The sequence below is a fragment of the Branchiostoma floridae genome, chromosome 12 (genome assembly GCF_000003815.2).
Source record: "Branchiostoma floridae strain S238N-H82 chromosome 12, Bfl_VNyyK, whole genome shotgun sequence".
NCBI lineage: Eukaryota > Metazoa > Chordata > Leptocardii > Amphioxiformes > Branchiostomatidae > Branchiostoma > Branchiostoma floridae.
This window is the reverse complement of record NC_049990.1, coordinates 3,704,466-3,729,582: the sequence shown is the minus strand read 5'-3', so window position 1 is coordinate 3,729,582 and position 25,117 is coordinate 3,704,466. Positions and strand designations below refer to the sequence as shown.

At 39.6% G+C, this 25,117-nt stretch overlaps 2 protein-coding genes across 3 annotated transcripts; both read left to right on the top strand.

The window, feature by feature from the left end:
- The first annotated feature begins 1,227 nt into the window (after positions 1-1,227).
- On the top strand, positions 1,228-4,788 carry LOC118428019. The gene is made up of 4 exons (XM_035837984.1): positions 1,228-2,863; positions 3,029-3,130; positions 3,334-4,247; positions 4,774-4,788. The coding sequence occupies exons 1-4, from the start codon at positions 2,182-2,184 to the stop codon at positions 4,786-4,788; spliced, it is 1,713 nt and encodes a 570-aa protein (XP_035693877.1). The 5' UTR covers positions 1,228-2,181.
- Positions 4,789-9,332: 4,544 nt separating this feature from the next.
- LOC118427400 (choline-phosphate cytidylyltransferase B-like) lies at positions 9,333-23,940 on the top strand. Of its 2 annotated transcripts, XM_035837180.1 has the most exons (9): positions 9,333-9,446; positions 11,352-11,386; positions 17,793-17,933; positions 18,687-18,780; positions 19,494-19,610; positions 20,481-20,632; positions 21,171-21,392; positions 22,710-22,898; positions 23,491-23,940. In XM_035837180.1, the coding sequence occupies exons 2-9, from the start codon at positions 11,363-11,365 to the stop codon at positions 23,689-23,691; spliced, it is 1,140 nt and encodes a 379-aa protein (XP_035693073.1). In that variant the 5' UTR covers positions 9,333-9,446; positions 11,352-11,362; the 3' UTR covers positions 23,692-23,940. The 2 variants fall into 2 exon arrangements, with proteins under 2 accessions (XP_035693073.1, XP_035693074.1); XM_035837181.1 differs by lacking the exons at positions 9,333-9,446; positions 11,352-11,386 and adding an exon at positions 15,342-15,486 and having other exon boundaries at positions 23,491-23,939.
- The last annotated feature ends 1,177 nt before the right edge of the window (positions 23,941-25,117 follow it).

Here is a 25,117-nt window from a genome sequence, read left to right as displayed (position 1 = left end):
ATAACCACCAATTAGCTTCTTAGAAGTGAGAATCAATGATCTTCAATCTTTAAAAAGATTTAAAAAAAGAATTGAAGAAGTATCGACGATAAGTATTGACGCTAATGCTGTATCCGGTATATACCGGTACGCTTGTAAATCACACCGTAAGGTATAATGTCACCGTAAAGTGAGCAGTACATAGAAAACTGACAAGATTGGAGTCACGACATAATATTTTATTAAAAAAAAAAGAAAAAAAAAGTTGTTACTGTTAATCATCAGATCTGAAACGAATCCAATTATAACGATACTGGCGGTCAGAATTCATTAAAATACATTTTAAGTCCATTTACAATTATCGAAATTTAGATAGGGGGTTACGGTAAAATGTAAGCATACATTCGGTCCATAACCGCCCATCGTAACTAAATTTATATACAAATAGAATCGAAATAGCGACAGTGCAAATATGATGCTATCTCAGCAGCCATTGCAAACTTTAGTTCGACGATTTGCCCCCTAGACAACTGGGTACTGGTTATAATTACCAATCAAAATATACAAATAACAACATAAGACAACGTAATTGGGTCGCTTCGTAACTGGTTACTTTAACTTACAATCATGTCGTGATATTTCTTCAAATTCACAATTTTCCGTTTCATCTATTTTCTTTACTCTCTTTGCCTCCCCAAATCCAACCCCGCGTCGAACGGAGGCGGGCATCTGGTAATATTTTGTTTATATTTTGCTGTCATCATTGTCATTTTTCTATATAGATCTAGTTTGATATCATAAATGTTAATATTCGTACGTCGTAAACATTCGGACGTTTTCGGAAATCGTCGTCATCAATGGCTGCAGGGATTGCATCATATTTTCATGTTCGCCATTTTGATTCTGTTTGAATTGACGATATTTGCCGTAAATTCACATGTACATGAAGAATGCTGAATATATACAGTAAGTTGCGATAGACTGTAACAAGCTAAGGATGTCTGTTGTGATGGTCTATGTCTGTGGTAGATTTGTCTCCATAAAAACAGATACATATGTGTTGTTTTGTGGCGAGTAGCGTTTGTATGGATGTAACAGTTATGTATGTACCTATATTTGTAGAAGACCAGCATAACTGGAGAATGCCTGGATGATTGTATCTATATTCATGTATGTGGGTACGTAGGTCTTGATGAGACCTGGAAACGATTGGATTTTGCCCCCCCCCCCCCCTAGCGGCCTGTTATGGTGCTGCAGTAGAACTTCCTGTTTTGATATTTCGAGTACTGGACATCCTGTGGCTATGACTTGTGAGTGGTAGACAGCTCCTGATGCCGAGAGTAAGTGGTATAGGTTTGGGCCCCCTGATGTCTTGTTTTGGAACTGCAGGGCAGGTGTGAGACTGAAAGGGAATAACTAAAGAAGGGTTTCACAGAAGCTGCTAGTTATATTGTCTACCATAATCCTTTTTCAATGTATGTATTAATGCAGTATAATATTTAACTTAGGAACCTTATGTCCCGGTCACGTGAGTCTATGCTCTTCAAGCCGACCAGCTGTCTAAAACTGCCGCTTTTCCTCGGTGGTGGTCTTGGACGAAGTTGACTGTATGCATCTTAAACAAACAAACATCCACCCTTCAAGCCTTCAAACAGGCTCTGAAATCAGGACGAACATAAACATTGACCATGAAAGATCATATTAATTTAAATCAGGATGTTTTCAGTTTTCAATGTTTGAGTTACTAGTATATCGAGTTATAACTTATAATGATTTATTACTTTCACCAAAAAGGTTATGTTTCCGGTCATGCTATCAAACATGGTGGACTGGTTTCAGATGTACACATGTATATAATGAGTGTATCACTTGAGAAGCTCTAGACAGATCTTATGACATTTGCTATGTGGGTTGTAATCAGGGAGATGGTCAGGTTAAAAATGGACATTGTACTGGTCCTTCCTATACAGCGCTGCAGCGAAACATGTTCGTATGCGTGTTTGTTTGTAAACAACACATTACTTAAGAAGCTGTGAAGTATGTTGATGTAACTCATGATGTTTGGAAGGTGGGTTGAGTTAACTTTCAATTTCAATTAAGAAAATAAGAGTTGTTTAATATTTGCTCCAACAATTTGCATGTTGTTCTCACTCTAGAACACGGACGTACTGCTTAGAACGTGTGCCAAGTTTGCAGAAGAAAATGGCTACTGGAGGGTTTGTCTACAATGAAGGCATAGAAAGAAGGGTCAGGCTGCAAGCTCTGCTTATTGATGAAGGAACTACACTGCTGAGGAAGACATTTGACAAGAAAGTACTCAAAGTCAACCCTCAAGGTCTCAAGGATCTGCTTCTGAAGAAGAAAACTCAGCTCAAAAACTTGTATGAAGATCAGAAGAAAATATTGTACCCTACCGCAACAGGAGCTGTGGACAGTTCAACAGACTTTGACATCACTCTGTTGACCAATCTTCTTAGACAGCTTTGTGGCATGACAGCACCAGCAAGCTGGGGCAAACCACCAAAGCCTCCAGTAGGGGACACATCTGACGTAGCCTGGATCATGAGGCTACAACAGTTCCGAAATAAGGTATATGGACACATAGCTAGAACAGCTATGTCAGAGACAGAGTTTGGTCAACAATGGGATGAACTGTCTAAAATCCTGATAGGATTGGGAGGGGACCCGAACACAGTCTCCCAGAGAAAAACTCAGCCTATCAGCCGTGACAAGGCACAGGTATACCTGAAGAAAGTTGAAGAGCTCCACCGACATTTGGTAGAGGAGACGAAGGAAAACATCCAGGAGCACACTGAAGTACTGTCTCACAAGATTGACAACATGGGACAAGCCATTCTTGACAAAATGGATCATAAAGTTAAAGGTAATATATATTTTGATATTCTCATGAGAAAGAGAGAGGAAGAGGGATGGAGAGAGAGAGACAGAGAGAGAGAGAACATTGAGGTTGATGAAACTTCACCCAGAATATGTATGGCTGATTTGAATTTGAGGGCATTTTAAATTTTGTACCGTGTTTGTTTTTCAGATGACACAAGTTGGATGGCAATGAGACCCTGCAAATTCATAGCTGTTGCTGTTGTCATCCTCCTTATATCATGTTTGATAGTCTACCCCTGGACTAAACAAGGTCAGCCCATGTTCATTGTTTCATGCAGATTCAATCACATATTTTACAACATTGACTCTTTTGATTATGATTAAAGCCATCATATACCATATAGCTATCAGTGGTGACTGAACAATCAGCACTGTGTTGTTACGTGTGCTGCTAGTTTCATACTAGGTTTTACGTAAATCATATTATAATCCGTTGAAAAAAATTTTCTGCAGAAACATCCTTCATGGATGCCTTCCCTCGTCATATGGAGACTTTTGTGGGACGAGAGGACATTTTCAGCAACATTGATGCCTGTCTTGCACAGAACAAAACCTGCCTCATCAAAGGACTTGGAGGTGTCGGGAAAACAACAGTAGCCATCGAGTACGGACACAGACGGAGTCAGAGGTACCCTGGCGGGGTGTTCTGGGTCAACTTAGCAAGTAAAGGTGACCTGTGTGCCAGTATCAGTCAGTATGGCTCGTCATTTAGTGATAGGGCTGATTTAAGCTGTGAGTTTGTGAAGAAGCATCTTAAAAAGTACTTAAAAGAGTCAGAACATTGGCTTTTGGTTGCTGATGGGTTCAATGGGACCATGAAAGAACTGGACTCCCTGCTTCCTCACAAATTGACAGTAACAATGAATATTTTGCTGACATCACAAGAGAATCAAATGTTAGACAGGAAACCTATCCCAGTGGTCAATATTCCTCCATTTAGCGATAATGAGGCTCAGGCACTGTTTAACAAAACAGTCAGGCCTTATAGCAGTAAGGACGACAGAAAACAGCTCAAAAGTCTAAGCCGATCCCTGGGTAACCACCCTCTTGCCTTGCAGTTAGCATATGCATACATGAGAGTCACTGAGTGCACTGTCAAGGATTATCATGATAAATTCATCGAAGGAAATGCAACTGACAAGGTAAAGCTTTTAGATAGAGCAAAAAATGTACAAGATGTAGATAAAACAATACAGGAAACTTTTGAAATCACATTTCAACACATATCACAATTGCCTAGCTATGCTGTTAAGCTCTTGAATATGACATCATTCATGGGTCCGATCTGTATTCCTTGCCCTGAGCCAAACAATCAAAACTTTGCAAAGCTTCTGACCACATCTGGAACATTAGACAGATTAGAAGTGGTAGAAATGGTCAAAGTGCTAGAGCGATTTTCCCTAGCTTCTCCCTGTACCAATTATAAACACTGTGCTTTTAGTGTGAACAGGATAGTACAGGAAGTTGTCATGGCACAAATGAATGAGTCTTTGACATTGGCATATCTGGAGAATGCACTGCAATACTCTGTTTTGTTTCTCAGTAATAGCAACAACACATCTAGGGTGCAGGCAGCAATTTTGATATCCCATCTTCATTATTTGGCACTAAATGTTGACGAGTACCAAACAAAATTGTCAGTTAATATTTCATCCACATTCCTTAGAAAGTCTGCAAAGTTTTTCTACCAGTGGGGTGAATGTGAGGAGGCGTACTTTTTTCTTCACGTTGAAATGTTGCTGTTTTTCAAACATGTTTCTACCCAGGATTTGTCCTGTCATCTTCTTAACCATACTGAATTTCTTGGGAAGTCTCTGGTCCCTTGCCTTCATGACAACAATGCAACTGATAAACTGCTAGAAAAAGCTGATAATCTGCATTTGGCACTATCAGAGCTTTATAGCATGAACTGGACCTCACAAAGCACCCCAGCTTCTTGTGATAAAAAGCAAGCCTTAGACTCGCTAAGTAAAATTTCTGTCTCCATTTACACAAATCTTCTTCAAAGTAAAAAACTGGAGAACATTGACTATTCTCAACTTAACAACTTTTCATTCTTTTTTGGTGTCCTGGCATATCTTGGATCAACTCCCTCTGACCGCCTAGAAAATTTCTCTATTCCAAACCCAACACCAACCACAGACCCAGCAAAATATTGGAACTGGTTGTATTGGCTAGTTACTTTTGCATGGGCATTACTTATCCCAGAAAATGAACCTTCATTTAATCTTCGTGGGGCTGATCATACAGAATTGACAAACCTACTGCCTGAAATGACCCAGTGTGATGCAGCAAGTTGTATCTATGAAGAATTACAAGACAGGGAAGTAGAGCAGTGTTGTTTTGCAAAAAAAATGGTGCACTATTACCATTGTGATGAAGTAAACTGCACTGATGAGAAAAGAAATGAGCCATGTTGTAACATCAAGCGTAACATAGGGAAGTGTGATAAGATCCGGTGTACAGTTCAACCAAATGATATTTGTTGCCTTCGGATGGAGGAATTCTGGAAATTTCTGCAAAATTACAAATTTAACATACTACCAAAAGTAACCAAAGTTGTCAGCACAGTGCTGTCTAAGTACTACAATATGATGGACACCTGTATGTGTACCAACAGATACTTTGAGGTGATGCTACGGCTGCCCAGGGAAAGTAAAGAGTTTAATATTCTGGATTTGGCTCGTGATGATTGGCCTGATATCTTAGGTGATCCAGGAGTGCTGAAGAGTATTTTGTCTCTTACAAGTGCACAAAACCTGAAGTTTGGAAAGAGAGGCAAGGCTCTACATCAATATAATATTGGTACAAACAAATTAGCTTTGTCATTCTATCAAGATGTGAGGTGGAGGCATGAAATAATTGATATGGCTCTTGCGCTTAAGAAGGCTACAGAATCAGATCAAGGGACAAAAACGAGTCAACCTGGGGTCTTTCCTTTCAAAAACTGTACTGCTCTTTCAGATGCTGTAGCTTCAATAGAAAAGCTCTACAAGTCCAGCACATGCATAAAGCTTGACTACAAATTCTCAAAAGCCAGGAATTTAGCAGATAGATGCCATCAGCTAAAAACATGGATTGATGACACGACAAATAAATTGGACCAGGATGTTGAGATTATGTCGAAAAGATTAAAAGTTGAGAATGAAACAGTCTTTGAAGCAGACAAACTTTTGGGTTGGCTGGAAAACTCAGATCAGTCTGATGCTTCTCAGGTTGTAGAGACTTTGGAGAGATTTTTTGGCATTATGAAAGATGTTGCAATCTTAACAAATCCAATGGAACCTGATCATGACAAAGTAATTAATGTAACTAGACTTAAGCGTCTCCTTGGTAATTGTTTTCCTAGTGGCATAATCCCTTCATACAATTCAGATGTACATAAATTATGTAGGGACTTTCTTCAATCAACTAGTGCAGACTATGGTGCGCTAAGACATGAGACAAGCTTGGACCTTATAGCAATTAAAAAGCGAAGCAAAAAAGCAAAGCTCAAACACATCAGTGCCATTTCACAAATTTTCAGCAGGTCAATCAACACTGCATTTGCAAAGCAACTCGATGAACATGTAGAAACCATTGGTGTAAACCCTTTCATCGCAGCAAACTGTTCCATTGTATTTTCATCCTTTGCAGCTAATTTCACTTGCAACAGTTACTTTCCAATCATTTTACAGTTTTGGAGCAGATTGCAGGAAATGTCAAAATATGTGGACTGTTCTCTAGAGCATAAGGGGTTCAATGTGACATGTGTTTCTAACTTTATGGAGACTTTGAACTTTAAGAATACCATGCAATACGATGTTAGATTAAAAGAAAGTAGTGAAATGCATCTTGGGCAACCTCTTTCTGACAAAGGGGAAATTTTCCATTTTAGGCACAGAGAAGGTAAAGTTATTGGGATGGACTACAAAGTACAAACAATGTCAACAGATGCCACAGACCCTTTTGCTCTGAAACCGAACATCAGAAGAAGTGAAAAACAAAAACCCAAAACATGATTATAACTTACATGTGAAAACATGTGACAGCCTAAGTAGGAATCAAATGAACTACCGTACAATTCCTGTATAATACTTTTTGTGTGTAAACTTAAGTACGCAGATGAAGCATATTATATATTTAGTCTTCTCTACTTTTATTACTACTATACTTATACCTGAACTGTACATTACTGTTACTGTACACATGCATTGCATGGATCTGTCGAAAATGTGATTCTGCAATCTGTAAAGTATGGATGAAATCTGGAAATTAGATAGTAACTTATTGCCTTATACAGTAGTGCCTATCCTCTTTCACACGGTGGTGGTGGTAGTATCACATATTGGATACTATACTGCACCATACTATACCATACTGCAGCTGGGGTCTCTGACACCTGTACAGGGGTGGGTAAAAGTGCTTAATTAGCAAGTAGGGCTTAATTAGCAAGTAAATCATGTAATGAGTTTGTCAATTATTGGTGATGAACATTGGCATTGATATATAACTTTGAATATACATGATATTTGCAGACTACAGTACACAATGTTATGTTATGTGGTAGTCACAGATTTTATTTCTGACCTAGAGACTGTATAAGCTTTAGGACATGTTGAATTTGTAAGTTATAATTGAATGACACTAAATGCGATACAGTCTCAAATAAAGTGCTTTATTACTGAAATTTGAATGGGTAGCTTGTATTTCTTATATCACTGCAAATCATTATCAATCTTAGCTTTGATTTGAATAGTTTCATCACATTGGAATGTCACTACCTGTGTATTCTCCAACCATCCCTTCCAAAAGGGCTGTATGACCTAGCAAAAAACTTCATAGTTTCAGATATTTTCATTACAATAGATAATATCATATGATTCCCTTTTTTTTTCTTTTTTCAACTCAGCTTAAGTGAGACAACAAATATTTTCAACACCAGTTATTATAGAGGCACACAGATGGTCTCCTGAGTCTGGACTGCCAAAAAAGAAGAACATTAACATTATACAGAATAATGTCACATGTACAAATTTGCACAAGCACAAGTATACAGGCTTTTCATTGACGTCATACTCACTATACAAATGTAATTTGAATCCTCCAACGACCATGTTGGCGGGTAGCATCTTCATGTCATTAATGGACGTACGCTGTATAACCCAACATGGCGCTGAGATGACGTCGAATGAAAAGCCTGTATAGTAATAGGTTGAAACAAAGAAGCACAATGTTCACTATACATTCTTATATCATTTGTTCCTGAAGCATTGTAAGAAAGGAGTAGCCTATGGTCTAGTGGTTAGGATTTGGCGCTCTCACCGCCAAGGCCCGTGTTCGATTCCTGGTGTGGGAACCAATGTAAGAAAGGAGTAGAAGCAGAAAGAAACAATATCCCGACTCCCAGGATTCAAACCTGCGCCGCCAGATCACAAACCCATTACACGCAATTGATTGCGCTAAAAAAAGTGTAAGGCTGACAGCCGTTGGGCATGGTCAGTTGGCGGTGCTTGAACTCTGGGGACTGTTACTACTCTCCAAGCAGAGGCTGAGTTGCGGAGATATTATAGTAGTAGTCTGAAAATTTACAGGCGTTCCTGACTACTAACGTTACTACATTTTTTTGTATATCTCCGCGACTCAACCTCTGCTTGGAGAGTAACAGTTCTGTTAATCACTCAGCTGTTCAGGAGACATACTTTGCAAAGAAGTACATACACTGATCAAAAGGAAGGCATTTGTAATGTCAAGAACAACAACAGCACTCAACTAGTATCAATAATGCGTGAACATATTAAATTTCAGAGTAAATAGCAAAACACTTTCAAATATCAAGGGTGCCCTCTATCGAATCATCTTGTACTACAGCTAACAGCCAAAAAGTTTGATACCGGCTAAAGCTAAACATGTGCAATATAATCTACAATACATTCGCACCTCAAAAACCCTAGGAGCATTACCAGTCTACTTTAAGTGTGTTTGTCAATCTCTACGGGCCCTAAGACACAGTCAGAGACACTCACAGTCACATTCACATTCACAGGCTGGGTCAACTAATTTCTTTCGGAGGGGGGGGGGGTGGGTGTGTAAAAATTCCTCATAGCAAACGGTACCCCATAAATGATAATTCATGTAAAACATTAATACATTGAATATTGTTACTCTTTATTTTCTCTGCTTTACTTCAACTTCGTTTGAAAGATACTACAGAAGAGAAAATCAACACAACGCTATGTTTAAATGGTTTATCCCGATTTATCTAATGGTTAAAGCATCTAAATGATAAGACCTTTTTGATAAGATAATTATAAGCACAACACATTTAAGAGCTTTGTGTAAAAATTATCATGTTATGAGTATTTTAAAACTTTATACAAGATAACATGTTATCAAAGTGTTATATTGTAAAGTCTTACGTATTTCCATGTTATAACTTTTGCGTGTGGCTGCGGTATTGATCTGCTTGGGGTCACTGGCGGTCATTTAAAGGTGAAAGTTCACCCTGACGTGGCCTAGGGAACCTTTGGACGGACGATCGGACGATATTTGCTTTTCAAAAGGGTATAAAACATCGCCAAGAGAAGGTGTGTATGCTACGTTGTCTCAGATATATTTTGTGTATTAATATCTTTATTTTACTTAGTTAGAAGTGACCTTAGAACGGGCTATCTTGGATCAGATAGGACTGAAAAGCTCTAGGATGCCGGCCTTCAAAAAATTATGCTGGTGATAAAAATTGGAAAGCGGAAACGAGCTAAACCTAACCCTGAACTGATCGTCAAATTATTCCTGCACACATTTGGTTGTTACACGTCAGAGATATAGTCTTGGGGAAAAAGTTCTTGTCAGAATTATGTTAGTACAACTACTGTTGATTGGATCGTTTTCTGAGTCGAATTAACAAAATTGTTTGTAAATGTGCCAAAAAAATATGATTATTTTCATCTGCTATTCTATTTGCACCTGTAAATTTTACTCTAGGTTTGAGTCCAGGGTTGTACTTGTACGTCAAGGCGAAAGAATGAGAGTAGTACTTCTTTCACATTTTGTTGCTAAACAATTTTACTACTTGATAATTTCCTATCTCTATCCGTTTAACTTGACTGACTCCATGACATGTCACTGTGGATGTGTGTGTGTGTGTGTGTGTGTGCGTGTGTGTGTGTATGTGGTTGTGTGTGTGCGTGCGTGTGTGTGTGTATGTGGTTGTGTGTGTGCGTGCGTGTGCGTACGTGTGCGTACGTGTGTGTGGATGTGTGTGCGTGCGTGCGTGTGTGTAGACGTACGTGTGTGTGTGCTTGTGTGTATGTGTGTGTGTGTACAGCTGAGTATTGCATAACATGATCTATGATGAGTTAATATAAGTGATAGTGGTATTATTTGTTATGTACATAGAAATTGAATAACAAGCACAAAGAGCTTACAAATATTCTAAGACCCGATGTGCAAAGCCAGGCTCCGCATGTTGCTGGTATGATAGTACAAATTGACCAAACAGACAGATAACATAATATGAGTTAACTGGCCCCAAACTACAGTTTGCAAGAAAGGGTTCTTGGCTGGCTTACTCCTCTAGCGTGTTATTTGGCCAATTTCTACTTTTTCCAGCAAGAATCGAAGCCTGGGAGGAGCTAACTTTGCATTATAACTGAAGTACAAGGTCCCAGGTTTTTACATTGTAGCATTACATTTTTTCCCAAGCATCAGCTTATATTTTTAAGTTATAGTTTGAGCAAAGACTGAAAGAGCGAGAAGATAATGAACATGTCATATTTCAGTCCCCCTCTCTACCCTCCAGGGTAAATGTAGATTAAAACTAGGTTGAAATTGGATTGTGAGTCCAGAAAGGTTGATTTCACACAGTAATTTCCCATTGGACTGTTGTTTGGAGATTTAGTAGTGCATAATCGCGGAGGAGGCTGAACTGCAGTTAAGATGAGCCAGTGATATTGTGAAATGGGTAAATATATGTTATAATTCATTAAGCCCACAATCAGGTAAATTGTAAATCAGACTGTACACTCAAGGATTAGCGATCTGGGATCAGGCCTGGGTATATCCTAAATTGTAAATGTAAATGGATCTTACATTAAATAACTGATAGCTTGAACTGTACAATGTCTTAGTTCCCCTTTGTGTACTTTCAAAAGGAATTAGACATAGCATCTCTTACAAAGTACATGTTTATTACTAGTAGTTGGCAGGTTCTTCATATCATCAAGATCTGTACATGTGTCTACAGTGTATAATATACATTATCCTCATATATCATTGAGCCAGCTAGCATAGCCATATTTTGGAGCCATTTTTATGTATTTAAATGTACATATAAAATGTCATGAACCAAGACTTTAAATGCATGGTAGCAGCTGCTGTGATGTACATACTAGTAATTATATCAACTTAATCAAGCTCAGTCTTTCATTGTAGCCCCACAGTGTTGTTTATGTAGAGTTGAACTTGAAGTTTTGGACTGTATCTCTTCACAGCTGACTCCCACATGGATGACGAAAAAGTCGTTCAGGTAGGCAGGATTTTGTCGGGTGTTATTTTTTTATTGGTTGCCATGGTAACAGCATGACGGTTGTGGTGCTTCTAATTTTCTGACTCACATTTGCCAGGTCCCTCTCTTTTCTTGTAGGACCTTTTCAGCCACGCTTCTTTTAACAGAATTTGTTGACATTTTTGATAACCCTTGCAGTTTTGTGCTAGATTCTAATGTAATTGGAAGTGTGTTGGACTTCTTTTTGGACCTAATACTAACTAAGTATTGTGAAGTTGAATTTATGGTGATTTGATCACAGAGTTTGAAAAAATAAAAGTTTGTCTCATTTATGTCTCTTTAACTTGTAAGCAATGAGATAAGATTGACAGGTTTTGTTGGAGCTATATGTTTCCATATAGTTACTGTAATAATGCAGCATGCAGAATTAGAACTATGCACTATGTATAGCTTAATGCATGCCGTTTTGTCACTCTTCAAAATGAGTCATATATGAAAGCCAGTTTTGATTGTATTTTTCTACACAAGGCTTAGCTACTACTAGTTGCAGGTTAGAATAACCAATAAGATATAACAAACCTAGACAATCACTGCAGTCTGTCTGGAATGACCTTTCAATCACTTTGGGCAGTCTGAAACATGAAATACATACAAGTAAGGTAGGACTAAGGGAGAAACAGGAAGCATGGTTTCTTTCCTTATCTTTAAAAGATGACAATTTCCAAGAATTTCAGTCTTTACTGCTTACAGTCAATATATAATAAGTTACTAGGTCAGCCTGTCTGTCTTATGAGTCATACATGTAGAAGCCTTGTACCCATACCATAATGTTGGAAACTCCCCATCATGTCTATGGTGCTAAGAGTGTTGCCCGCACACTCACAGTTTATTGTATGCCTGGGAATTTCTGCAGAGATGGTTTCGGTTAACATTACTCCCAAAGTAGCAAAATTTATACTCGAAAGCCAGCTAAAATGACTTCCCCACATCTGCTTGTACCTGAGCCTGCACCTGTGCACATCTGTTGTTATTGGTGAGAGTGGCATGGCAGGTGGTGTGACTCTGGTGAACCTTGAACCCTTAGTCTCATGTAACAGGTCACCTCAGGTCCTTGCACTTTGACCCTTTATCCACCATGAACAAATGGACAAATCTACATTGTAACATTAAGCTTTGCGAAGTTTGCGTATATACATGTGACATGTGTTATATAGGAAAGTCTTGCACAGATTTTCCATAGCTTATTATAATAGTGATTTTCTTTCATACAGAATGTACCAGATTTATACAAGGGCACCGCACCCACAACAAGACTTGGTGCCGTTACATATGCATGTAGCTATGAATTATGATATAAAATGTACGTACAACCAGTACAGCTTCTATGGTTAGGTGTCCTTATGAGACATATAATATGAGGGAAATTTTAGTCAGTGACTGAGTTTACAAGTACACACTTTATTTTATTTGGGTGGCAGTTGGCATAGTTTCTCTGTCAGTGCCCAGGACCCCGCAGTCCCCTTCCCAATGTCCTTTCCAGAGACGGTGACAAAATTCTCTGATACATGTATAAATTGTCTTTTTCACATTAAAAGAATGGTACTACCGGTACAAATTTTATGTAGTATATACATAATATTACCTATAACGTTACATTTACAATGTACATTTTGTCCCAAGCAATATGTTACTAGTTAGCAGAAAGGGGTATGGGATGAAGCACTCCATCAATACGGTCATTTGCCCAGAGCTACCTAACAGTACTTACATTAGGTTTTCCCATTCAATTACAAATGAATTTCCTTTCCGAACTGATCACCCAGCACTGATTGTCTGCCTTTGTCCTGGGACAAGGTCATTTTCAATGCCATGTTTGTCATCATCAGTGTTTATATAAAGTCTGTGACCTTGCCTAGGCCAAGGACAAGGACACATGCAGCTGGTTGGTTATGGAAACGTGATCAAACAAAATATAAACAATGTTTGCTGATTATTTTTAGTATTTGGTGCTCAACATGTACAGATTGGCAGGGCGCTAACACTTGAGGCCCTGTATGTCAATGCAAGTCATTTGCTAATCAGACTAAATCTCTACACATAGAGCAATAAGAAGTATTGGAAAACATTGACAGATTAGCCATATTTGCTTTTTCTTTGTCAATGCTATACATACATTATTCAAACCACAGATTGAAATTTGCATTTGTCTTCATATGAAAGCAAAGAATCAGACGAGTAAAAAGATAATCTGTGATAAAATGATGTTTATGAAGGATCATAGATATATTAAATATATACAGGTAAACAACAATTAAAGGCAATGTAATCTCTCCTGGATTAAATTGAGAAATTTACTTCCGGACGTTCTGAGTGACATCCATCACCCTTCTTTGAACAGCATCACTAGAATGGACTAGCAGAACAAATCAGTACAAGTATCTGTATGGACAGGTACATCTCACCGGAAAAATTCTTTAAGTTGAACATGTTAAAATCAACACATGTCATAAGGATCCACTTTGATTTGTACATGCATAAAGTAACCAGTAGTGATACAACAGTACAAACAACATAATAGCCCCCCTCCCTCCCTGGGAAGCTGGCCACTATTTATAGTCCCACAATCACAAACAAGCCGGGACTTATATTTGGCCCCCATCTGTAAACTAATTTGGATCTGCTTTCAAAATTTTGCTCTTGAATCTAAGAAACACATTTACATGCATGCAGTAATCAGTAGTGATACTACCACAAACAATATTGTCGGCCCCCCTCCCTCCCAAAAGTTGGCCACTATTTTTAGTCTCATAATCACAAACAGGGCGACTTATATTTGGCCCCCATCTGTAACGTTACTCATTCGATTCTACTTAAAAACTTCAAAATTTTGCACTTGAATTGTATCTACATGCATGCAGTAACCAGTAGTGATAGTGCAAACAACATTTTCAGCCCCCCTCCCTCCCAAAAGCTGGCCACTATTTATAGTCCCACAATCACAAACAAGCCGGGACTTATATTTGGCCCCCGACTGTAAACTCATTCGATTCTACATAAAAACTAAAAAAATTTGCACTTGAATTGTATCTACTCCCCTACATACATGCAGTAACCAGTAGTGATAGTGCAAACAACATTTTCAGCCCCCCTCCCTCCCAGAAGCTGGCCACTATTTATAGTCCCACAATCACAAACAGGCCGACTTATATTTGGCCCCCATCTGTAAACGTGTCGCGTGGTGCGTCCTCTACCCCTCCACCTGCTGGTGGTGTATCAACAGTTGTCGTGTGCATGTGTTTGTCCTCGTCGTGTTTGTCCCTAGTGTTAGTGCTGTATGAGTCTCCTAGTGCTGCTGCTCATTGTGGAGGCTGTTTTCTGGTGCGTTCACTTGCTGTGGACCTTATCCTGTGAGCTGTTCTCCTTGTCAGTATGATGATGACGATGAATATGGATGGCATAGGGAAGGTCAGTGACATGCTGGACTGTCTCCAGGACCCATCCTTCCGTCCTGGAATGGAAATTTGCTTGAATGTTAGGACAAAGATTTCACATTGTTCGTTAAAAAAATTCTGCACCTCCTTGACATGAAATTGATTAAAATATATATGGTTTAAAATGACAAGAGTTGATAGATAAAATAGATTAAAATATGGTATAAAATGAGAAGAGTTGATAATAAAAATTGACAACATAGGCTCCCAAACAATGAGTGGGACGGAAACTAGTTTGAATCCGGAGACAGCACTGGTGCCTTGTGATATTGTTGTTGCCAGGACAGATCTATATGTGCACTGCAGTCATAGGATGAGTGTCCTTGTTGTGAATCATGGTGAATATGGATTGCATGGCCTTCTGTGAAGCGTGGGTCCCAACTGTACACGGTTTCAGGTCACAGATGTGTCCCAAATATGTTCTGATCACCCTAGCTGTCATGTCAGGATGACCCCTTTTCCGGTGACTCAGATGATCAATATATATTTCTAACTGCCCTTGTGATGTGAGATGAGATCGTATGAAAAGCGAGTTCAGTGATAACAGAGATTTTGGAAAAGAGTTTTGAAGTTAAGTCTTCCTTTGCTTTGTGACATCACATAGCAAGTTGAGGAAATTTTGTGCTGCCGGTAAGTTGTTGATAGTTGTTTTGTTAAGTACAGTGTAACTTAACACTTCCTGTTTTTGTTTTTACTTCGATATTGTGTATCTTAGTGTTGCAGGCTCTGAGTTTAACCTCTATATACATTTTGTGTAGACCAATGAGTTTTCATAATTTCTTTGTAGAAGTTTCATCACATTTCATTTGTTTGTAACTAGCTATAGGATGAATAGAAAAGATAATAATTATGATCAATCATTTTTATGATTTTGTATCAGTATAGCTGGTGACTCTTTGGCGTAACATATCAGCTTTACAGGTAGTACTACATGTAAACGGCGGTAGCAGCTGGTTATACTACACAGAATAGCCTGTCACACTTAACCTTTGCACACCTAGCTTCAAGTGTTGTTTAATGCTATAAGGGTACTTAGTGGGAATGAGGTCAATTCTACTATTTCTAGTTCTACATTTAGTTCAAGAAAAAAAGAAAAATGAAATGATTATATTGGCGCGAGAAGGAAAAACTTGAGTCAGAGCCAGCCCTGAAGTTTTTCAAACTAAAGGATATGGGGAATGATACAGAAGAGAAAAAAATTTGATGTTGAGATTTCAGAATGAACCTGTTAGCCGACCTTGGTGTAAAATGTAGGATACCACCGGTCACTGTAGAGTCAATGACCTGCGTGTGCCTCAGTGTACCTAGACTTACACAAACTTTTCTGCATGAACAACTACTTGTAAATTTTAACGTAAACATGTATGACCCAGATTATTCAAATTTCTGTCTGGTGTAACCTCTACATACCATACTGGTGTTGCCCTAGTTCACAGCAGGTGCGAGCGATCATTGTCAGATTTTCATGCAATGTGTTTTGAGGGCAGACTCTGAACACCAGTATTACTATTAGTCATTCAACCTCAAGTTGAATGACATTGGTAACACATTGCTTCTGTGTAAGAACTGCTAGTATATGCATCAAGATGTTTCTGTTCAACTTCAAGACAGCTAGTGAGCCAGTGGTTATGCATGTAAATGGGGTAGGTAGGAAATGCAACCATCTGGAAGATTTTAAAGTGAACTTTAATGTAATTTTGCTGATATTCATGTTGTTACAACATTAAGTGTTAAATGTCGATGACAGTCGCTTGTGTCTGGGCACTTGTAGGTCTGATCAGCCTCAGTTGTTGTTGTTTAGCGGATGAGAATTTAGCATATATTTGTAAAGCCCCGGAGAGAGACGGATGGAAGAGTTGGCGACGCTTTGTTTTAGTTGGAGACTGTTTTCAGTGCTTAAGTTTCAGCTAGGGTGTACTATGTTTGTAATTTCTTTTGCACTCCTGAAATCTTGTGGAAACAGTCCCTGTAAAATCAAGCAAAAATTCCAGTATACACCCAATTGCAATGAAATGTTGTTGCCTAATAGCTGGTAGAGATAATAGTCATGATAATGAAAGACTTTCCAGTCCTTGATTTAATTTTAGCGTCCATATTTACTTACCCCTGGGTAACACATGTACCAAGTTCTCAGGTGTCACAGTGTCAGTGTCACCAATACCAGAGCATGTATCAAGTTCACATTTATGTTTGATGTGGGTCACTGGGACAGTTATTACGTTTACAGGCGACATACTGTGTCAAATTGTTGAATTTATGGAGAAATTTTCTATCCTCCAATATTCTATAGCTCATGAGTACCATCCTGCATGTAATTGTATCATTTTCCAAACCATCACAATCATATACAAAGGGTTGACATTTTAACATAATGCACTAACTCGTGTCATGTACAGTTACGTATACTGGTCTAATGTGGGATGTATTTTGATCAATAATGTTACAGTTGCAGAGTTATACTTGTAGTTGATAAGTTCTTCAAGATGACTATCGGTGGCATGTAGATGGCCTCTTAATCCAAACAAACTTTCTGCAGGTATAAAGGAATGAACATGATGAAATTTATTGATTCTGTATTATTTGGCTGGTATTATATGGTGCAAATGAAAACGTTCCATCGAGTCTTCAAAGTCTTTGGTGTGACTTGGTCAGGGATTAAACTCACGACCTACCGACTGCATGACGAACACTTACCCACTTGGTGTTGCACAGGTGCAAATGCTACTGTAACAGTTTACTTTACTTGATGATGATGAATGCATAGTGCTAAGCCAAGAAAGCAGCATGTACCATTTTTAAAGTCTTTGGAGTGACTAGGCCGGGAATTGAACTCACGTCTATGACCTACCAACTGCAAGGTGAACACTCTACACCGGTGCAAATGCTGTATTTAAGTTTACTTTACTAAGTCTTAAACATTTTCTATCCCTCCCCAGCCCATGAGCACCCTTGAGAGTGACAAGAACAAAGGCTACATCTTGTCCAGTGCAGACGACCCCATCATGTCCAGCATATCCAAGAGGAAGCGGCGAGCCGAGGAGTCGCTAGACTCCATCTACTACGACAAGCAGCCACTGGTAGGTTCTTCATTAGATTCTATCTACTACAACAAGCAGCTGAAATTGTTGATTGCTTAAATATAGTGCTGTATCAGAAATTCAAAAGGAAGTGATTAGTCAATCATTAAGGGCACTTTAGATTTGCTTTTAATTAGATATGTGCTAAGTCATGGCTTTCATTAAAAAAAAAGTATGGTTCCCTTCATCCGTTTAAATTTGAGTTTTGTTGTTTCCATAGACAATACACAGAGTTTTACTTTTAGACCTATCTGATTTGAACTTTAAGAAGTAGTAATTGTTTAGTGCAGTTCTATCTTCAGAACCAACATGAAAATTAATGTTCCTTAAGAATAGTCGTCAATCAGTGGCTACAGGTAAGACAATGTACCTAAAAAATGTCAATGTCTGCTCAGTACGTACATCTTGCTCATGGAGGGAGCTGGTCTTGCAGGATCACGAGAATAGGCCCAAGACTTGCATGGATCCTCTACTACCCAGGCTAGCCTATACCAGGCTCTACCAATCGCTGGTCAAATAGTATATAGTGAGTGCGCTAGGGAAGTCGACCGGCCATAGGAGTCAGTATTCCATGGGTTGCATACTGACTCCTTTGGTTGGCTGACTCCCCTAGTGTATTATTGACTGTATTTGTCCAATTTCTACTATTTGACCAGCAATCCATGGAGCCTGGCAGAGGCTAACCCCCTGCCTCCCTGCAGAGTAGGGGTAGGTACATGTAGTTGATGTTCCTTGCTGTTGACTCCTCTCCAGGCCCACTATGCGCCGGCTCCCTTCACAGAGGAATTGCCTCCCAGTCTGGAGCCATGGAAGAGAGTCACTCGGGAGGAGGCGCTCTCTGGGAGAGGTAAGTACTGACATCACACATGGGAGTACAAGTTTCAGTCCTCACAACTGAAAGAAAGAAAAAGATGCTTTCAAATGCAAGTGTCCGGAGCAAGCTGCCATTCGGTGCCACTCAAGTGACCTCAATATGACTGTAGCAAGGGTCTGAGCAAGCTGCCATTCGGCGCCAATCAGGTGACTTCAATACGACAGTAATTGCCTTAGGTGCAGCCATAGGACTGAAGGGTTGAACCACTCACACCGGGAAGGACCCCTGCACTCTTCGATATAAACCTGACAAAGCTGACACATACTGCAGGGCTCGAAATACTGGGTACATGTGCACCCAGGTGCACCCAAAATTGGAGCTGTGCACCTAATTATTTTCTGTGGGTACACAGGGTGCACCCAAATATTTTCTTACATTTATGTATGTAAAGATATCAAAGTATACTAGACTATACATCATATTCTTGACATGATAAGATCTAAGTGTTAGAAAGATAATAAGATTGTCTGTCATGGTACTTGTTTAAGAATTTGAAAGCTTGTAACTAAGTTTTATTATTAGGTTATTACTTAAATTTAAGTGGTGCACCCAAAAAGTTTTTGGTGCACCCAATTTTTTAGGCTGGGTGCACCAGTGCACCTAATCCCAAAGATGAATTTCGAGCCCTGTACTGTAGCACAAGATTGAGTGTTATTTTAGATAAACATAACGTATTTCTGTTTCAGTGACACGACCAATCAGGGTGTACGCAGACGGCATCTATGACCTGTTCCACGCAGGCCACGCCCGGGCACTGATGCAGGCCAAGAACCTGTTCCCCAACACCTACCTGATCGTGGGAGGTACGGGATAGACTTTCACTATTACTCTGTAGCCTGTTGGTATATTAGTCAAATGTTATTATTAATCAATAGCAAAAGCTCACACTGTATTACGTAGATGAAGGTATGTCAGACATCCAGGTACATTGTAATAAGATACGCGACTGGATAGGATTTTGGAAATGGTCAGACATTTCAGATGTTGTCTTTCGTCAGTGACATTGAAGAGATCAACAATGTAACCCACAGCGTGAAAGGCTAACTCTAAACCTAACGGCAGGCCTTTGTCAGTTGCCCTTTTTACAAAAAGGATTGCAGTGAAAATCGTACGGTAAATAAAAAATATCAAATAACCACTCACTGGCTCTTTTCCTCACAGTGTGCAGTGACCACCTGACCCACATAATGAAAGGCTTAATACCAAAATCTAACCCAAGGTCTTTGTCACTGTCAGCTGATCTTTTTTCCCTTCTATGAAAGGGATTGCTGTGAAAATGGTACTGTAACAAAATATCAAATGTCTCACATGCACACTGGCTCTTTTCCCCCCAGTGTGCAGTGACAACCTGACCCACAGTATGAAAGGCTACACGGTTCTGGTTATAACAGTATAATACAGGATACTACTAGTTGTAAAACATCAAATGTCTCACACACTGGCTCTTTTGCCCACAGTGTGCAGCGACAACCTGACTCACAGCATGAAAGGTTACACTGTTTTGTCAGAGACGGAGAGATACGAGCAGTATAATCAAATACAGAATACTACTAGTTGTAAAACATCAAATGTCTCATACACTGACTTTTCTCCCCTGACAGTATGCAGCGACAATCATAAATTAGACTAACTATAAGACATCAAGCAAATGACATGCTGGCTTTTTCCCCTAGTGTGCAGCGACAACCTGACCCACAGTATGAAAGGCTACACTGTTCTGTCTGAGACGGAGAGATACGAGGCCTTGCGCCACTGTCGCTACATCGATGAGATCGTCAGAGATGCGCCCTGGACCTGCACACCAGAGTTCTTGGATGAACACAGAGTCAGTAACTGTCTACTAAAATTGCTTACCATTGAAGTTTCATTTGTATGTTGTATTATTGATAATGAAGAATGCACATCTTGTTATGGTGGCCAAGAAAATGACAAAGTAAAGCTTACAGCAGTTCATATCTGAAACCTGTTTCCAAAAAGTAAGCAAAGTCTGCAATTAGAGCGGGCAGACTAGAAATTCTTATTTGACTAATATTAGGGAAAGAAAATCTTGAAAATGTTGATAGTTTGATACCATTAGTTAAGTTGAATGTGCTTTGATTTTTGACAGATGCCTATCTTTATTACAAAACTTTGTATTGTCCATCTGCAATTGACAAAATGAACACAAAGATACCATAAATTTTAAGTGTAAGAGCCTTGCAATCTTCCTAAGAAAAGTTAAGATGTTCTTTTTGCCCTGGGTGGACTTCTTTGTTTATGTTGCCTTGTTTGTATGCTTTGATTTTAAATTGTTGATGAGAGATACACTGTAAATAACCTCTCAACCCGCCAAAGTAAACTTATTATTATTATTGTCACCCCAGGTGGACTTTGTTGCCCATGACGACATCCCGTACGGCGCGGCTGGAACCGACGACGTCTACAAGGACATCAAGGCCAAGGGCATGTTCATGGCCACCCAGCGGACAGAGGGCATCTCCACGTCTGACATCATCACGCGGATAGTACGGGACTACGACACGTACGTTCGGAGAAACCTGGCGCGGGGATACTCCGCTAAGGACCTGAATGTGTCCTACATAAATGTAAGTACTGCTCACCCCTACTGGTTTCTTGTCAATTTTAGTTCCAAATAGTATAGGTTGTCTGCTGGCAGTTTCAAAACTGGATAAGGACATGGAAGACTTCACCCACTTTTAGAAAATATAGTCATAGAGACAGTGTTACAATTTCACATGTTGTCCTCTGGCACATGTTGTCAGAGGACAACAGTGCACTATAGATGTCAAGGAAAACTAGATACAGACATGGCAGACTTCACCCACTTGTCACTCAGTTCTGTCATAGAGACAGTGTTAGAAGGACACACAAAATGCAATATGCTTCAATTCCCTTGTGGTGTTCCATTCCCTTGTGGTGAGGTTGACTGTGAGTCAACTTACGTCAAAGTTGGATGTAGTTTTGTACAACTTGTAGCAAATGGGAGGGGGGGATTTATTCGGTACAGGATGACAAACATTTTAAAAGATAGGTCAGCCCGGCCTTCTTATGACACTTCATCATGAGTGTGCAGTTACTAATATTAGTAATAATATTTAGAGTTGAGCTTAATGAGATATTTTGGTTGCATCAGTATTGTGGTGCAGATTCCCTGTTCCAATTACACATCAGCATGGCCAGGACTTCCAATTGATATAGATGTTTTGTAGGCCCTTGAACCTGCTCATCCGCAGCCCCTAGGCTCATGGACTGTCTTTGATTCCTTCTGATGGAGACTCCAGTCTCATTACCTTCAGGCTTAATCCAATAGCTCAGTAATTCCACAGCCAACCTGCCAATATGCATCTTCCTTCATCGAGTCATCTGCCTTTAATTTCATTTTCAGCAGTTTATTTTGGCAGGTTGTGCCTTCATGATGTAAAACCTCTTTGGCAGTAAATTCTTGGAGGCGAAAGTGTTCTGAATTGCAATTGTTTAATTGTTCTGAATTTCAATCTCTCTTGCAAAGACATGGGAGCCTACATGTGTGGAATGTAAACATATCTACTGAGCAGTGTTCCAGCTAGCCTGACATTTGTGTCCGTCCCCCAGATTTTAAATGGAAATCCTGTCCAAGATGCAATAATCCTAGAGGGGTCTGTGGACATGTTTCCTGGGAAAATTTTAAAATCTAGACCCCCAGAAATGCTGTTTCCTTTATTTTGTGAGGCAAATTTTGCTGGTAGACTCAGTTTTGTTCAAATGATATCTTTAAAGGCTGATTTATGTCCATCCCAAGCAGCGAAATTCCGTCAGAGAATAGAAGGAGGGACGCTGGCAAGAACCCTGGTGCAGAACCAGCTGCAGAATACTTCCCTCTGCTGTTGATTCACACTTTGAATTAATATCTTTGATTGTTTCAGGAGAAGAAATTCGCCATCCAGAATCGAGTAGACAAGGTGAAAGACAAGATGAAGAAGGTGGAGAGTAAAACCAAGCAGGTTGTGCGGAACATCGAGGGGAAGAGTCACGAGCTCATCCAGAAATGGGAGGAGAAGTCCCGGGAGTTCATCGGGAATTTCCTCGAGTTCTTTGGTGCAGATGGAACATGGGTAAGGCTGCTTTGTTTGTTTGTTTGTTTGTTTTGCACAACTGGTAAACATTTAGGTAAACACACCAGTTAAGGACAGAAAGTCCCGGGAGTTCATTGGGAATTTCATTGGGAGTTCTTCAGTGCAGATGGAACATGGGTAAAGTAGCTTTGTTTGTTTGTTTGTTTTGCACAGATGGTAAGTTGCTTTATTAATTTAGGCATAACAGACTTGAGTGCACTAGGATGGACCCATACTCTTTTCAATAAGTGTGGTGGGTCCTTTTAATGTGCTAAAGGTGTAAATTTCCACAAACATAGCAAGGACCACTGGCCTCTGAGGAGACATCCTTATTCAGAGCAATTTACTCATTTTCAAGTATTGGTGTAAAGTGCCTTTCCCAATGGCACAACATTATTTGGAACCCAGAATTTTTAGATACTTTAGATACAGTCAACAATCCTAACCACAAGCTTAAGACCACAATGCCACCTGCCTTGTTTACATCTTAATAAGTGTTGTTCCACAGATACAAAAATATCACAGATTAAAGGTCATGTCACAGAGAGGTCAGAGGTCATGTTTACATCTTTACAACACTGTTGTTCCACAGAACACGTTCTGGAGGGACGGCACGTCGATCATCCGCCAGGCTCTCTCCCCGCCGGCCAGTCCAAACCGGTCGCCACCAGACTCCCCTTCATCGTCGCGGAGCACGGAAGGGTTCGATGGCCTGGAGGGCGCAGAGGGCGGCGACCCGGGCGCTGGCGGCAGCGGGATCGAGTTCAGTGATTCTGATTCTGAAGAGGACTGAGCTGTAACAATCACGGTTGATGTCTAGCCTTGTGTCCACCCCACCCTGGCTCCTTTCACTCCTCTGTCTGATCAATTCTGTGCAGACTAATCTGGCCACTGTACGTCCCCCATAGAAACAAAGTTGGGCCTTTTAAAAATAATTTCATCAGGTTGGTAAAATATACTGTAGGACATAGGAGAATTCTTGTACACAACCAGTTACTACTCACTCTTGCTTACAATTCCATGGCTCTCAGACATCTTCGTCAGAGCTTCTAACTGGAGTTCTGCTTCTCGCTACTCTATGTAGCCAATGTAGGTGGCACTTTTGTGGCAAGAACACAATCCCAAACATGTTCCAATGTTGGGCCTTACTTCCCGTTTTACTACTACATTTCGACGTCAAATAATTTTTCAGATTGAAGCAGTGGGAGAGCACTTCTGAAATTCTGTTCAAACCCTGTTACCATGCTGTTATGAGGACATTCCTACCCATAGCACTTTATTTGGTGAATATTCAAATCCAGATTGTTTCTGTTTTTACGGTGCCAGATTATTCTGCATTTAGTGGATCAATTGGAGTGAGCTGACTAGAGCTAGCAAAGGGAGGATGCCAGGCTAACTGTTGTAAAGGTGTACACTTCTCTTGTGGCTGACTCCAGAATCAGAATTCTTACAGATTGCATACCTGATAAGAAGATGAGGGTCACTCTATCTTTGGAAAGAATTTGGACGATCTAATAAACTTTCCAAGTCAAATGTGTAGTTATAGAATGAGCCATACCGGAGTAGGACCCAAAATTGTACTTTTGCCTAAAATTGTACAATGTATTCGATTTATAAGCCATTTAAATTAATTTATAAACTTAAATGCATTTGGGTAATTTGTGAAAGTTGAAGTCCTCTGAAACATAAACCAAACTCGTCTATCAAACATGGTGTAGAAAAGAACTGTTTTAAGTTAGGGGCTTTCACATATACCCTCATACATTTAAAACAGCTTTTATTGTATGAGGTTTATTAGTTGATCTGCTTGAAGTGTTTGAATTCTCAGGCTCTCCAAATTCAGAGTGACCAGCATTGAAAGTGGATAATTGATTGCTTCAGGATTTCCTAGTTTGCCAATCGAGAAAAAGATGATGAAGGAAATATATCAGCTTTTGTATATATGATGGTTCAATGGTCATTCTGCACTGCAGGTTGATACCAAGATGAATGATATAGTTACTCAAACCAGCAAAAACCCAGGAATGTATTAAAACCTTAAACTAGATGTATTCCTTCAGTGTAGTATATAATTTATCATTTCTTCATCACTTCTTTGGAAGATCAAAACAAAGAGAGATACGAGTTAAGTTTTGATGTCGTACTTACAGTTACAAAGAGAAGAATCAAGTGCAGTATATTATATGAATTCTATCTAAGGAGTTTCAGACTAACCCCTA

Excerpts from the sequence above, each read along its gene's own strand:
- LOC118428019 (XM_035837984.1), top strand. The coding sequence starts at position 2,182 with ATGGCTACTGGAGGGTTTGTCTACAATGAAGGCATAGAAAGAAGGGTC. Across the intron at positions 2,864-3,028 it reads AATGGATCATAAAGTTAAAG|ATGACACAAGTTGGATGGCA; the intron begins GTAATATATATT and ends TTTGTTTTTCAG. Across the intron at positions 3,131-3,333 it reads CTACCCCTGGACTAAACAAG|AAACATCCTTCATGGATGCC; the intron begins GTCAGCCCATGT and ends AATTTTCTGCAG.
- LOC118427400 (XM_035837180.1), top strand. The coding sequence starts at position 11,363 with ATGGATGACGAAAAAGTCGTTCAG. Across the intron at positions 21,393-22,709 it reads TGAATGTGTCCTACATAAAT|GAGAAGAAATTCGCCATCCA; the intron begins GTAAGTACTGCT and ends TGATTGTTTCAG. Across the intron at positions 22,899-23,490 it reads TTGGTGCAGATGGAACATGG|AACACGTTCTGGAGGGACGG; the intron begins GTAAGGCTGCTT and ends GTTGTTCCACAG.